The 16,506-nt window shown below is 38.2% G+C and overlaps 1 protein-coding gene across 1 annotated transcript in view; it reads right to left on the bottom strand.

The window, feature by feature from the left end:
• The window catches only part of LOC128662692 (pendrin-like), a 66,085-nt gene extending 61,285 nt beyond the window's left edge, over nucleotides 1-4,800 (bottom strand). Inside the window, exons 1-4 of the mRNA XM_053716575.1 lie at nucleotides 4,784-4,800; nucleotides 4,048-4,199; nucleotides 3,113-3,252; nucleotides 509-619 (exon numbers count right to left, since the gene is read on the bottom strand). Of these exons, the coding sequence (XP_053572550.1) occupies nucleotides 509-619; nucleotides 3,113-3,252; nucleotides 4,048-4,199 (403 nt within the window). The 5' untranslated portion in view covers nucleotides 4,784-4,800. The remainder of the gene's footprint in view (nucleotides 1-508; nucleotides 620-3,112; nucleotides 3,253-4,047; nucleotides 4,200-4,783) is intronic.
• Between the last annotated feature and the right edge of the window lie 11,706 nt (nucleotides 4,801-16,506).

The raw sequence follows: 16,506 nt of genomic DNA, 5'->3' as shown, positions 1-16,506 counted from the left end.
TCTTTGAGCCCTTATAACTTTCTTATGCAATATTTTGTTTTAATCATTTTTATTAGATAATATTATTATGAGTAACTGTGTTTTGTGGCACTTTTTTATTTCACGAAAACGTTAACCAGAGCTCTAAGGCACACTAAGCCGTCGTCTGTTAACTTCAATTGCGCTCAATCGATTGTGTTTACTTTCAACTTGTAATACAAGCAAAAAACCCTGACGCATAAAAAAAACTGTGATAAACCGCTTATCGTTCGCCCGTAACTGTTTGCGCTCCACTCGTAATCTGGTGTTGAGAAAAAGCAATTTGTTTGAGATAAAATGTGAAACAAAACAAAAAATTACATTCTATGATGTTGATCCTTTATGGGAGGATGTATTGGGTAGATATTCATTTGATGTATGAACAAATTGACTTTTCCAGTAATTATGAGTAACAAAAGAAACAAAACCATTAGACGTTTGAATAGCAGTTGTACTTATATGAGATAAAGAACATAGGAACATAACATACCAACTGAGATGTGCTTGGATGTACCCAGTACAAAATATGTTAAAATAGGAAAGAAGGAAGAATATAGACCATATCCAACAGGGACGGCGGCAAGTAGTGCAAAAGCCAATCCTGAAAATAAACAGAAAAGAGCCAATATATTTATTTAATACTACAATGTAATGTATAAACCATGATACTTTCAATCAATAAAAATTAAAACAAAAAAATGTTCAAATTTAGGATTATTTTTTTTTAACATTAACAGTAATTATGAAGCAGAGTAAATCCAGATTTTATATGGCACCTAGTTATGTATGGTCTAATAGAAAGATTGTTTTTTATAATTTGATTATCCAATTTTTTCCAAAAGATAAACGTAAAAAAAGCAACATAGAAATGTGCTAAATTGGACATCGGTGTTACACTACAGTAAATCATAATTATTCAAAATCGGAACACTGCATCATAAAATGTACTGTTTACTGTCAGTCATTAAAGGGACATTAAACGCTAAATAAATGCTAGATAGAATTATGCATTCAAAGAAAAGATTAGTCTGAGAATAACATGCTAATATATTTTTTATAGTTTCATTAGCTGTTTTATTATTGACAAAATAAGTGTAAAGTTTTTGTTTCTATAAAACAATTGGGGCTGCCATGTTGTAACTTAGGTTACCTTCTCTGCTGTGGCCAATTAGGGGCAGTTATAAATAGGTCACTAGAGCAGCCAGTGGCTGTGTGGAATATAACAGTGTTCTGCACTTCTATTTCTAACTGAAAAGTTCACAATTTCAGAATGGAGTTATAGGAAAAGGGGACAAAATAAATAATGAAAGTATATTGCAGAGTTTTCCTATATACAATTTATCATTTTATACATCCATCTCAAAGTGTTTAATGTCCCTTTAAATATTTTGTGACTGGGAAATATTTCACTAAAGTATAACAATTACACAAATATGTAATAAAGGTCACTTCCGTATTAAATGATTTTACAGCAATTATAGCATTTTGAAAGATCAACTAAATGATTTTTTTAATGTAATATTATATAAAATAATAATAATAACTGTTTACCATCACTTTAAAGGGACATAAAACCTAAAATATTTATTTTATGATTCAGGTAGATAATACAATTTTAAACAACATTTTAATTTACTTCTATTATCTAATTTGCTTAATTCTTTAGATATCATTTGTTTAAGAAATAGCATTGCACATGGGTGAGCCAATCACACGAGGCATCTAAGTGCAGCCACCAATCAGCAGCTACTTGAGTCTATTAACATATGCTTTTCAATAAATGATATCATGAGAATGAAGAAAATTAGATAATAGAAGTAAATTGGAAAGTTGTTTAAAATGGCATGGGTTTAATTTCCCTTTAATCTCTGATGAAAAGATTAATTTATTAATTTAACTAACATAGCCATTGCCTTCTATTAACTTTCTTTCTCTTTGTCTGAACAGCAAAACAAAGCAAATGAATCTGTTAAGAAAATCACATTTTGAGCAATTTTTTAAATATTTATTTTTTGTATGTAGATATTTTAATGCAGTGATGAATTGCTGATATATACTATGCATTCATTTTGTATATATCCTTTTAATAAATATATAATATAAATCAACATTGTCTTAAAGAAAATGTACAGCTATGTTACTTTAAATAATTCAACACAGCAATAGATATACAGTATTAATGTATCTAAATAGACACTAAAGTCAGAATTAGTGTTTAATGTATTATAAAATGTACTTGATTCTCTTAGTATCCTTTGTTGAAGTGTAAACTGTGCAGGGGTGTGCATGTGTGTTAAAGGGATAGTCTAGTTAAAAATAAACTTTCATGATTCAGATAGAACATACAATTTTAAAGAACTTTCCAATTTACTTTTATCATCAAATTTGCTTTCCTCTCTTGGTATTCTTTGTTGAAAGTTAAACCTAGGTAGGCTCATATGCTACTTTCTAAGCCCTGGAAAACCGCCTCTTATCTCAGTACATGCTGGCAGTTTTTCACAGCTAGACAGCACTAGTTCATGTGTGCCATATAGATAACTGTGCTTACTTCTGTGGAGTTATTGGCTAAAATGCGTCTGTTGAAAGACCTGAAATAAGGGGGCAGTCTGCAGAGGCTTAGGTACAAGGTAATCCCAGATGTAAAAAGTATATTAATATAACCGTGTTGGTTATGCAAAGCTGGGGAATGGGTAATAAAGGGATTATCTATCTTTTTAAACAATAACAATTCTGGAGTAGACTGTCCCTTTAAGCATCCTAAGGCAGCAGTATGTGTAACAATGTTTGTAGCAATGTTAAGGGCTAAGGACTGGATCAATGCACCTGAGCTTCTATAAACTTATCTAAAAATAATAATAAAAGTACATTTATTGCCTAACTGTCCCTTGTATCTACTGAATGCAATAATGACGTTAATTCACTTGCATAATACTAATCCACGTGATATTATTGTAAATGATAGGACTTTCTTTATTGGAGGAAGGATGTCCTGAGACTCCTGAACAGTCTTGGCAAAATTGTTGGAAATTCACTGATCAAATATATAATAAATATGCAGACAAACATCTAATACTGTGAATGACTTATACTTTACCTTGTAAAGTGCCTACTAGCCCTGTGCTGACTCCAGAGATTAAGTCATTTACAAACCATTCTTTCCACCTGTATTGTGGGAGCCAATCCAAGACTGGTAATATTGATTTGACTACCCGGTACGCCTTTCTAGATGTACAACTATTAAAGATAAACATAAATAACGATAATATGCAAGTGCACATATTTATAAATAAAAAGCCAAATATGATACTGGTAATGATAAATTATAATACATTTCTTATGATTACTAAATTATAACTAATAAGGTGCCAATAGCCAGTTCCATTTATCAATTATTATAACGTATACATATATAATACTGTGTATTATAATTAATTTATATTCTCGAAATTCATATATATTAAAGGGACATAAAATCCAAATTTTTCTTTCATGATTTAGATAGAACTCACAATTTTAAACATTTCAATTTACTTCTATGATCTAATTTGCTTCATTCTTTTAATAGCCTTTGTTTAAAAGCATACCTAAATATACTCAGTAGCTGCTGATTGGCGGCTACACATAGATGCCTTGTGTGATTGGCTCACCCATGTGCATTGCTATTTATTCAAATAAGGATATTTAAAGAATAATGCAAATTGGAATGTTGTTTAAAATTGTATTCTCTATCTAAATTATGAAAGAAAAAAATTTGTGTTTCATGTTCCTTTAAACTTTCATGATTCAGAAAGAGCATGTTATTTTAAGACACTTTAAATTCACTTATTTTATGTCCACTTAACAGCCGAAAGCCAAGCACTTGTTTTAATCCTCCGTTCATGGTTTTTATTTACAAAAACAAATTTAGATTTATTTTTTTTAAATGAAGAAATGTTGCCAGAACATTTTTTTTTATGAGTATCATAATACATCCAAATACTTAACACGAATATAAAATATTCCAAAGGGTTAAAAAAAAATGGTGAAAACCTTAAGTTATTCCTCAGCTTATCTTTAAGAGGTTTCCGAATAATTTCTTTCTTCTCATTTTCTTCTTGGAAGGTTGGTTCAGAGTATATAGAACGTGCAACCAGATACTGGTTGTACCCAGAACCTGGAATATTTCTTCTTGAGGTTGCCATCTGTGAAATTCAGTAAATAAAATAAAAAAAAAGTTCAGAATGAGCAACACAAGAAAACTACAAAGTCCTTGGCAAATGTATAATAAATATTCTTCTAAAAACACACATCAATTAATTTGTCACTTGTATTGCAAAGATAACAATATCATAATCATGGCTACCCTATTAAATACTTGTGTTCCGATATTCTGATTTGTATATTAGTTTTAGTAGATAAATAATTCCTATTAGTCTATATTTAAATTGAAAAAGTCCCATACAAATGATGTAATAAATTATGCCAATTTTACCTAGCTATTTACTCTAAATGTAATTTTTTTAAAAAAGTATATAAATTATACCTAGAACTTTAAATTAAAAATGTTTAGATAATTTACACCATTTTCTCTAAGTTTTAAATGTATAAAGTTCTATATAACCTATACTTATTTGTTTATAAATTATACCTTTTGGCATAAATCTACATTTTGAAAGTTCTAAATAAATTACACCTAATAGGATACAACAACAAAAAAGTTTGCTTTACAGCACAGAAATAAAGAAATATAACAATGATGTGAAACTGATAAAAAAATATGTCATACCTGTATTATGTTCCAGGTCCAAGCAACCTTGGTAGGTAATCTACAAGATGCAGAATATATATCCTCTGCCATCCAAGGGGAAGTTTTGTTTATGGTAAAACAGAGACTCCCATGTCCAGTTTCAGTGAGATTGGACTTGATGTTCGATGTAGATACAAACACATACTTTCAAATTCTTTTACTCTGTCTTCACGCGAACCAACCCTTTTTTGTTAACTCAGCTGGCACATTACAGAGAAGCTATATTTGCTATATTTGATGTACGTTAATTATACCTTTTGTATTATATATTTCATTTTTTTTTTTTTATTATTATTTATTTGTGTGTTACCTGAAGTTTAGATTTTCATCTCTTTGCTTTCTGAAAATGTTTTAAAATAAAACAGGGCTATTTTATATATAATTGTTCATGCTTTCTAGTATTCTCTTTACCTAGCCTTACAGACATTATACACATAATTTATATAGTCAACTTTATCACACTTATCGATGATAGCATAAATTATTTTGCATAGAAAAAAAATGCCAGGTTCTCAGGGTCCTTAAATATATATTTTGTATTAGTTTGCTATTAAATGTATCACTTATACATCATTTTTGGTATTTATTTGCAAAAGGAAATATACTTTATTCTAATACATCGGCTTACACAGTACTACTCTTTAGTACTCTTTTTTTTCCCCAAAAGCAATTGACAAAACACATAGCTAAAAGCATATTATAGCAGAGAAATAAACTAGAGCCTGATATACCCCTGTGATTTTATTTAGATTACAAGACTAATGTGAACTGATCTACATTGACAAAAGTGTAAGCTATTTATTATACATCCTTATAAGTCATTGAGAAACTTACTGGCATTGAAAAAATAAATAATTATAAAATTATGATTATTTCTCAGTTTAGGAACTTGTATTATTTAATTTCTTTTTTTCTTAATTGCAATGGTCAACGTCATATATTGAAAGAAAAATACAAACTTGTGGAATATAAAAAAAATGTATCTAAATATAGTACAGTTAAAAAATCTTAGATGATTTATAATAACACCATCTGAAGAATAAAAAAAAAATTGTTAAATTAAAAGTCTTAGTATCTCAAATATAGAGACATGCATATTAATGCAGCAGCGTTTGTTTGTTTTTTATTTGATTGCCTGCATAAATCATATTTGTTCACTTTGTTATTATATGTTTAAGAAATTGTATTATTTAATTTTCATTAAAAAACATAATTTATGCTTACCAGATAAATTCCTTTCCTTCCGGATAGGGAGAGTCAACGGCTTCATTCCTTACTGTTGGGAAATACAACACCTGGCCACAAGGAGGAAGCAAAGACACCCCAGCTAAAGGCTTAAATATCCCTCCCACTTCCTCATGACCCCATTCATTCTGCTGAGGGAACAAGGAAAAGTAGGAGAAACATTAGGGTTTAAATGGTGCCAGAAGAATAAAATAAATAGTAGGGGACCACCCATAGACAAGAAAAAACTGTTGGGGGCCATGGGCTCTCCCTATCTGGAAGGAAAGGAATATCTGGTAAGCATAAATTATGCTTTCCTTCCTAAAATAGGGAGAGTCCACAGCTTCATTCCTTACTGTTGGGAAAACTATACCCAAGCTCCAGAGGACACTGAATGAATAATCGGAGGGAACAAAAAGGAAGAGGTGGACCCTATTCTGAGGGCACCACAGCCTGCAAAATGTTTCTCCCAAAAGCTGCTTCAAAATTGTAAAATTTTGAAAAAATATGTAATGAGGACCAGGTAGCTGCCTTACAAATTTGATCCATAGAGGCCTTGTTCTTAAAGGCCCAAGAGGAAGCCACTGCTCTAGTGGAATGAGCCATTATCCTCTCAGGAGGACAATGTCCCGCTGTCTCATAAACTAAGTAGATGACACTCCTTAAGCAAAAAGATAGGGAAGTCAAAGTAGCCTTCTGCCCCTTACGCTTCCCCGAATAGACAACAAACAAAGAGAAAGATTGTCTAAACTCCTTAGTAGCTGGAAGATAGAACTTCAAGGTGTGAACCACATCCAAATTGTGAAGTAAACGTTCCTTCGAAGAAGAAGGATTAGGACACAAGGAAGGAACCACAATCTCCTGATTGATGTTGAGATCTGACACAACCTTAGGAAGAAAACTTAATTTAGTACGTAAAACTGCCTTATCTGCATGAAAAAAATCAGATAAGGGGGCTCACATTGCAAAGCAGAGATCTCAGACACTCTACGCGCAGATAAGCCAATAAAAAGAGAACCTTCCAAGATAACAATTTAATGTCAACAGAATACAGAGGCTCAATTGGAACCTGTTGCAAAACCAGAAGAACAAGATTTAGGCTCCAAGGAGGAGCCCCAGATCTAAACACAGGTCTGATCATAATAAGAGACTTCACAAAGGACTGCACATCTGGAAGCTCATCCAGTCTTTTGTGCAATAAAACCAACAGGGCCAAAATCTGTCCCCTCAGGGAACTAGCAGAAAGGCCCTTCTCCAGCCCATCCTGGAGAAATCAGCAGCCCATCCTAGAGAAAAGTTAAGATTCTGGCAACCTTAACTCTGTGCCAGGAAAAACCATGCTCTTCACACCAGAATAAGTAGGTCCTCCACACCTTGTGGAAGATACGCAGAGTAACTGGTTTACGAGCTTGAATAAGAGTATCAATGACACTCTCAAAGAAACCTCTCTTGGCTAAGACTAAGCGTTCAATCTCCACGCAGTCAGCCTCAGAAAATCTAGATTTTGATGAACAAATGGACCTTGTATCAGCAGGTCTCTGCAACAAGGTAACTTCCACAGAGAAGATGAAGACATCCCCACTAGATCCACGAACCACGTCCTTCAAGGCAACGATGGAGCAATCAGGCTGCTTGATGTGGGCCACCACTCGAGGAAGAAGCGGTAATGGAGGAAAAAGATATATGAGTTTGAACCTCTAGGGCACTGCTAGTGCATCTATTAGATCCGCTTGGGGATCACTCAACCTCGACCTGTACCTGGGTAGCTTGGTATTGAGATGGGACACCATGAGATCTATTTCCAGTGTCCCCCACTTGCTGCAAATCTCTGCAAGCACCTCGGGATGGAGAGTCCATTCCCCTGGATGGAAGGATTGCCTGCTGAGAAAATCTGCCTCCCAGTTGTCCACACCCGGAATGTGGATTGCTGACAGTGAACAGCTGTGGGCCTCTGCCCACCCTAGAATTTGAAATACTTCTTTATTGCCAAGGAACTTCTCGCTCCCCCCTGATGGTTGATGTAAGCCACTGAGGTTATATTGTCTGATTGAAATCTGATAAACTGGGACATACCCAGAAGTGGCCAAGCCTTCAAGTCCTTGAAGATTGCCCATAGTTCCAAAATATTGATTGGGAGGGAGGACTCCTCCTGAGTCCACAACCCCTGTGCCTTCCTGGCACCCCAAACAGCTCTGCATCCAGATAGGCTTGTGTCCGTAGTCACAATCTCCCAGTATGGTCTTAAGAAGCATGTCCCTAGGGACAGATGATCTGGACAGAGCCACCAAGAGAGCGATTCTCTCGACCGGCTGTCTAATACAATCTGATAAGACACATCTGAATGATCGCCGTTCCACTTGTTTTAAAGGTCTGAGACGGAACCTGGCAAAATGAATGATGTCAAAGCAGGACACCATGAGACCAATCACCTCCATACACTGAGCCACAGAGGGACTCAAGGAGGTCTGGAAGGCAAGACATGCCAAAGTTAGCTTGCAACATCTCTGGTCTGTTAAAAATATCCTCATGGATATGGAGTCTATTATAGTACCCAGGAATTACACCCTGGTACTTGGGATAAAAGAACTCTTTTACAAGTTTATCTTCCATCCATGTAATCAAAGAAGACTGAGAAGGGACTCCGAGAATTCTTCTACAAGATGAAAGGATGGTGCTTGCACCAGAATATCATACAAGTACGGGGCTACTGCAATACCCTGAGTTCTGGCAATGGCTAGAAGAGCCCCCAGAACCTTTGTAAAGATTCTTGGAGCAGTAGCTAGGCCAAATGAAAGGGAAATGAACTGGAAGTGCTGGACCAGGAATGCAAACCTCAGGAACTGTAAGTTTTCCTTGTGGATTGGAACATGAAGGTAAGCATCCATCAGATCTATAGCGGTCATAAACTGGCCTTCCTGAATTAAAGTAAGGATGGACCTTATCATCTCCATCTTGAAGGAAGGGACACTGAGAAATTTGTTTAAGCACTTTAGGTCCAGAATTAGACAGAAAGTTCCCTCCTTCTTTTGGACCACAAAAAGGTTTGAATAAAACCCCAAACCTCTTTCTTCAATAGGCACCGGGACAACAACTCCTAAGGAGGATAGATCCTGAACGCACCCTAGAAAGGCATTCCTTTTTTCTGGTCTGGTAGACAGATTTGAGAGAAGGAATCTGCCCCTTAACGGATGAGATTTGAAGCCTATCTTGTATCCCTGAGATACTACCTCCAGGACCCACGGATCCTGTACGTCTTTAAACCAGGCATCTAAAAAAAGAGACAGTCTGCTCCCTACACGATCCCAGATAGGGGGATGCCCCTTCATGACGATTTGTTTTTGGTGGGCTTCTTATTCTGCTTGTATTTATTCCAGGACTGAGCTGGCTTCCAAGTACTCTTGGGTTGCTCGGGCTTGGAGGAGGATTGTTTTTTTTGTTTTTTTTTGTAAACAAGCTTTATTGTTCAAAACATTCAATAATACAACAAAATGGAGACATTGAGCATTATTATTACATTGGGGAGAGTAAAGTCCTTATAATCCAGTACATTCTCTTGTGGGTAGATATAAGTCCCAATGCATTTACAGGCCCAAGGCCTTAAGTTAGCTGGAGTCATATGTCTCTGCTTTAAGCTTGAATTTTCAACATTTTTCTTTGTAAAACAAAGTGAAACCTTTACATTAAACCCATCAAATAATCAAGTAACTGATCGAGCGTGCCAGGTGATACATCATTAAGTAGAAATTCAAGAGTAAGAGAGAGAAGGAGGAAGAAAAAAGGGTGGAAAAGTCTTTAGAAGTGGAGAAAGGAGGGGAGGGATAAGGGGGATAGGGAAAAAAAAAAAACACAACCACTGAAAGCCTGAGCTACATGGATACGCCTTTGTGCCCCACTATCTATACAGGAGTGCCCCTCCAACTAGCCAGCATCATTTCATGGGTAGCCAACTGGTTAGTTTTGGTGTAGTGTAATCTCTCTAGGACTAACAAGTCGTCCACTGCAGATCGCCACTCCCCCAATGTTGGAACATTAGGAGTTTTCCATTGTTTTGGGATTAATTTTTTTGCCCCAGTGATCATTATCAACATGAGAGCCCGCTTGTATGATTCTTTAAACTTAGGGATATTCAAAAAAGCATTGTGTCAGGTGTGCAGGGGATACTAGTATTCAGTGTCTCTGATGCCTGTGTTATCACCCCATCCCAAAAGCTTGAAATTCCCGGACAAGACCACCATATATGAAGAAGCGTGCCGTGTTCCCCACACCCTCTCCAACAAAGGGGGCTAGCTTTAGGGAACAGCCTATGGAGTCTAACTGGTGTAAGGTACCATCTGCTCAAGAGCTTTAGGTGTATCTCCTGAACGTTTGCTGAGACTGAAGATTGTTTTGTCAGTGAAAACGACCTGATCCACTCCTCGCTTTCTATGTCTGTGTTAAGCTCCCTGTTCCAGATTCTAGTGTATGTGGGAAGGGGATTGTCTGGTGGATCTGACATCATTTTATAAACAAGTGAGATCAAACGCCTTTGTGGTTTTTTTGTAATACATAGTTGGAGGAGGATTGTTTTTGTTGGGATTTGTCAGAAAGAAAGGAACAAAAATTAGAAGATTGTCGTCCCTTAGACTTGTTGTTCTTATCTTGCAATAGGAAGGCACCCTTGCCTCCGGTAACTGTAGAAATAATGGAGTCTAGGCCTGGACCAAATAAAAGAAATCATATCTGCTGACCAAGACTTCAACCAGAGCACCCGGCCGGTTAGGACCGCAAAGCCAGAGGCCTTTGCATTTAGGCAAATAATTTGCATGTTTGCATCACAGATAAAAGAATTAGCAATTCTCAGAGCTATTATGTCTTGAATATCCTCGAGGGAGACTCCACCTCTATGAGTTCCAACAAAGAGTCGCACCAGTAGGTAGCTGCTCCGGCAACCGCGGCAACTGCAGCCACCGGTTGAAACAAAAATCCCATATGTTAATATATCTTTCTCAGAAAGGGTTCCATTTTCTTATCCATCAGCTCTCTGAATGACGAACTATCCTCAAGAGGTATAGTAGCATGTTTAGCAAGCGTAGAGATAGCACCATCCACCTTAGGAATGGAGCCCCACAAATCCAGTTAAGAGTCCGGGACCATGAACAACTTTTTAAAAGTAGACGAGGGGGAAAAGGAAGAACCAATTCTTTCCCATTCGTTCTTAATAATGTTTGCCAACTTAACCGGCACAAGAAAAGCCAAAGGAACTTTCCTGTCTTCGTAAACTCTGTCTAATTTTGGTATCATAGGTTTTTCAGGCAGCGTGGGCTCTGGAACCTCTAACGTAGACAGAACCTCCTTTAATAAAAAACGCAAGTGCTCAATTTTAAATCTAAAGGATGGTTCCTCCGCAGCAGGAGGCTTAGACGCTAAGGACACCGACCCAGAAAGTTCACTCTCTGAAGCTATAGAGGTTAAGTCATCATCAGATAACTGGGACATAATAGCTAAATCCGATAAATATTTAGATGCCTTTGGGTCAGGAGAGCTATGTTTAACCTTTCTCTTGAATTTGTTAGAGCGAGGTAATGCACTGAGGGCTGCAGACACCTCCGTTTTTGTTTTTTTGCACGCCAAAATCCACAGGAAGAAGGCCCCCTCCGGATGGAGGATTAGATGTGCTACGGGGAACTGCATGTGGATAAAGTAGCAAGGGTAGTAATCTCACGGGACATCAAGTCCTGAGAGGTAGATGGCTCAGAGGGACTAAGAGCCTTAGCAGGCTTGTATCCCTTCTTAGACTTTATAACGGTGTTAAGGCATGTGGAACATAATTGAGTGGGCGGGAAAACCACGGCCTCCTCACAATATAAACAGGTATGATTTAGTACAGAAGGAGTACCTTCTAACATGTCAGAGTCCTTCAAAGCTCAGGTTATACCCACAGAAGGACACAAATAAAAGCATTTTTATTATAGAAAACTGCACCTTTATACACCCAATGGCTGGGGCACTCACCACCTCCTAGACCCAGACAGTTAACAGAGGAAATGCTCTCCTTAAGTTCAAGTCTCAGCCGGAATGGAGGAAATGAACATAGACCACACCCGGTCTCATAGAGTGCATGACAGTACTTCCCCTGTTATTACAAGTACAGCAAGTATAGAAGCTGTGCAAACACTTTCAAAAACGAAAGTGAAACTTAAAAGTGAAACCTGTTTGTTCCAGCCAAAAACACACAGTCTATGAGCCTAGAAAAAAATCACACATAGCAGCATGTAAATAATTAATACACTGATTAATTATCCCCAACTGTTCAATAAACCCCCTTCAGAGGATATTAACCCTGGATCCTATCAAGGTATAAAGGAGCTACACTGTGACCCTGTTATAGCGTTTTATGTGTAAAAATTGAAACAATCTTACCTCCAGGCTCCATGCTGTGGAACTTGAGTGAGAGAAAGCAGGCAGTGAAACTCGTCAACACTTATTGCTTAGGAGCTGTTAGCAGTAGTCTGGATAGTTTTGCAGAAAATCTCCATACTCTATCTTTCATCAATACTCTCACTGAGAGGTTGACATGACTACTTAAAACTCCAGTCCTATCTCGAAGGGCAGATACCCTTTTTCAGGACTCTCCAAAACTTCTGACACTTCTCTGCCACCTCCTAATGTGACGAAAGGCAAAGAATGACTGGGGTAATGAGGAAGTGGGAGGGATATTTAAGCCTTTGGCTGGGGTGTCTTTGCCTCCTCCTGGTGGCCAGGTGTTGTATTTCCCAACAGTAAGGAATGAAGCAGTGGACTCTCTCTATATTAGGAAGGAAAAAAATAGTTTCTTTATTTCAATGATCAACGTCAAATACTTTAAGCAAAATGACAGACTTATGGGGAATATAAAAATAAATATTCTAAATGTCTAAATATATTACAAATAAAAATCTCATTAAAGTCAAAGATGGTTTAAAGTTATACAGTCTGAATAATTAAAAAAATAAATATAGTTATTTAACATGTAAGCAAAAGTCTTATACTTAAAATACAGAAACAATCATATTAATACAACAGACTTTATAAAATATTTTTTTTTTTTAAAACTTTATTTATAATCCAGATCCATCACAACATGGAAGTCATAGTATGTAATACATCAGAATTTACATTTTAAGATACAGAAAGGGAATTCGACGACCCTCCTCCCCCACAGTCCGGGGGAAGAGTCTTCCCAAAATAAGGTATCTCCATACTGAGATGTTAATCTGGTTTTTTCCATTTTTTTATAAAGCATCAAGTAACTAATACAAACCATAAACAGTAAACAATCCTATCAAATCAAATCGAATCAGGTCCTTCCACTCCGGGGGGGGGGGGGGGGGATAGATTTGGGGAGGGGGGGGGACTGAGCTCCCTGGCACTTATGTCAAAGAGAATTTAAGGGCTACTACAAAGCTATGCGTATGTGGTCAGGTTGGCTGAGGGGGGGGGGGGGGGAGGGGGGCGACAGAGAAAGACACCACTTCCCTCTCAGATTTTCCTCCATGATAAATGTTGAATTGCGAAAAGGATAAAGTATTCTATGTCTTACTTGTGGAGAGATGTACAGTAAATAAGGTTCCCATTTATATATATAAGATTTTATTCTTTTATCAAGATCTCCCTGTACGTCCGCCTGCTCCACCAAAACCTGAGTGTGTATTGCCCCCAACAGTTTCTTGAAGGGTGGGGCCTTATCCCTTACCCAATACTGCATGATTAGTCGCCTAGAGAGCAGAATCACAGAGTTCAGAAATTTCCGATGTTGGGATGTAATCCCCTGGTCTGTCAGAAAAATGATGGTGGAGGGAGTTAAAGCTATTTCTTGCTGGAGTACCCTCTGGAGCCAAAACTGAACTTTACCCCACAGTCTTTTTATTTTGGGGCAGTCCCATATTAAGTGTGTGAGATCAGGTGATGCAAAGGAGCACTTGTTACACTTATCTACTGCCTGAGGGGCCCACCTTAGTCTTAGTTTAGGGAGGATATATGCCTGATGTATTAGTTTGGTGTGTGCCTCTCTAGAATAAGCTGAAAGGGTAGCTGCTCTTACTCTCTGAAAGCTATCTTCGATCTCTTGTGCCGTAATCTGTATGTCTCTTGTCCCTTGCCATTTGTTGTGTATTGTTTGAAGGACAGGTTGTTCTAAGTGACTTGTGATTTCGTTATATATACGGGTTATGGAATATGATCCTTGTTTCGTCATGCGGACTAGTCTGTCCACGCCAGAACTTACTTTAGTAAGCCGATTGTCTAAGATGAGAGCCCTGACAAAGTGCCTACACTGAAAATATGCGAACATGGTATCAGCGGGGATAGCAAAGGTTTCTCTCAGTTCCTGGAAAGGGAGAACCTGAAGCGTGTTAGGATTGATAAATTGTGCAATAGAGGTCAGGCCAGAGGCCCTCCATTTCTGAAAGGCCCTGGTGGTGAAACCAGGTATGAACGTAGGGTTTCCCTGTATGGGCAGATATTTGGTCACTTTGTGATCACTACCCCAGAATCGGCATAGCCTGTGCCATGCTCTCAGCGGGTCTCTGAACAGTATGTTCTGAGAAATGTGATGGGGTAAGGCAGACAAGGTAGAGTGTGGGAGGTAGGCCAAGTTCAGCGGTGACGCACAGTCCGCCTCTACAGCATGGCTGAAGTATTCAGATCCGGCCAACCAGCCAAGCACCAGCTTAGTTAGTGTTGCCCAATTGTACCACTGAATGTTCGGAAACCTAAGTCCCCCCACCCCCAGTGGCATGGAGAGTCTGGTGGTGTTGATCCTATGCTTTTTTTGGTTCCACACAAAGGAGGCAAAAGTAGAAGAGATTACCTGTATGTCCTTGTTGTGGAGCAGAAGAGGGAGCATTTGCAAGGGATACAAGATTTTTGGTAGTATTACCATTTTCAATAAATGAATTCTACCGTGAAGGGAGAGGGGAAGACCCCTCCAACCTCGGATGGTGTTCTGTGAACTAAGTATAACTTTTGGGATATTAAGTTGATAAATCTTTGTGGGGTCTACATGTAAGTGAATCCCCAGATACTTAAAAGATCCGTCCGTGACCTTAAGACTCGTGTTCTGAAGGGAGCTGCCTCCCTGGTTTTGAAGCCAAGTGACTTCAGATTTGTCTTCGTTTATTTTGTATCCAGTAAAGGTACCAAATTTTGTCATTACTTGTAATATTTGAGGAACGTTAAGATCAGGGTTGCTAATATACAACAAGAGGTCATCAGCAAACAGTGAGATATGTAGACACTGTGCGTGTAGTTTAAGGCCAGCACAGTGTTGTCGGATATAGCAAGCCAGCGGCTCAATGGCAAGATCGAATAGGAGCGGGGACAATGGGCAACCTTGCCTTGTGCCCCTTTCTAGCTTAAAGGAAGGGGAGAGACCACCATTGATAATGATGGATGCCGAGGGTGAATTATACAGTCTACGTACAGCATCCAAGAAGTGGCCTGTGATACCAAAGTTAATAAGCGTAGTGTATAAGTGATCCCACTCCACCCTGTCGAACGCCTTCTCGGCGTCGACAGAGAGGAAGCAGGCATCCTGTAGTGAGGCATCTGACCGGTTATGTCGGGCTTGATGGTATTGCGCTATGACTGCCAGTGCTTTGCGTAAATTGATAACTGATGATCTGTGTTTGACAAAACCCGTCTGGTCTGGGTGGACCAGCAGTGGCAGAACATCTGCCAGCCGATTAGCGAGGATTTTGGTCATTAACTTATAGTCCCCATTTAATAAAGAAATCGGCCTATAAGAAGACGGCAGAGTTGAATCTCTATCCGGTTTGGGAATGACGCATATGTTAGCATTGGTAAATCTAGAGTCCGGTACAGACTTCCCTGCTAAGTAGTCTGAAAAAAGCTTTGCCAAAGTGGGCGCTATCGCCGGGCATAAGATTTTATAATATTCTGCGGGAAGACCGTCAGGTCCCGCCGCCTTCCCTAGTTTAATGCTTCGTATGGTATTCACAACTTCTTGTATTTGAATAGGGGCATTAAGCGTAGCCAATTGTTCCTGGGTCATGGTGGGGACGGTGACATTGCGCCAGAATGACTGTTTATTATGTTCTGATATGTCCTGCTTAGTGTATAGTTTAGTGTAGTATGACACAAACTCTTTCATAATCGTAGGGGTGTCATTACAAAGGCCCTTATCTGTAATGATTGCTGGAATGTTAGATCTAGGGGTGACCACTTTGACCATGTTTGCCATTATTTTCCCTGCCTTGTTCCCGTACCTGTAGAATCGTCCCTGCCTGTGCAATGTGTGTATGTTATCTACCATTTGGATATGGGTGTCTCTTTCTTGCTTCAAGTTGTAATAGTGTTGCCTCGATTGGCTGGTCGGGTGTTGCAGATATGTATTATATGCATCTGTGAGATTTCTTAGCATTTGATCAGTGAGCCTCTTAGTCTGTTTCTTATGATGTGAAGTGTATGCTGTGATTCTCCCCCTTAGCACAGCCTTTGAG

This window comes from Bombina bombina, chromosome 6 (assembly GCF_027579735.1).
Source record: "Bombina bombina isolate aBomBom1 chromosome 6, aBomBom1.pri, whole genome shotgun sequence".
Taxonomy (NCBI): Eukaryota; Metazoa; Chordata; class Amphibia; order Anura; family Bombinatoridae; genus Bombina; species Bombina bombina.
This window is presented reverse-complemented; position numbering and strand designations above follow the sequence as displayed.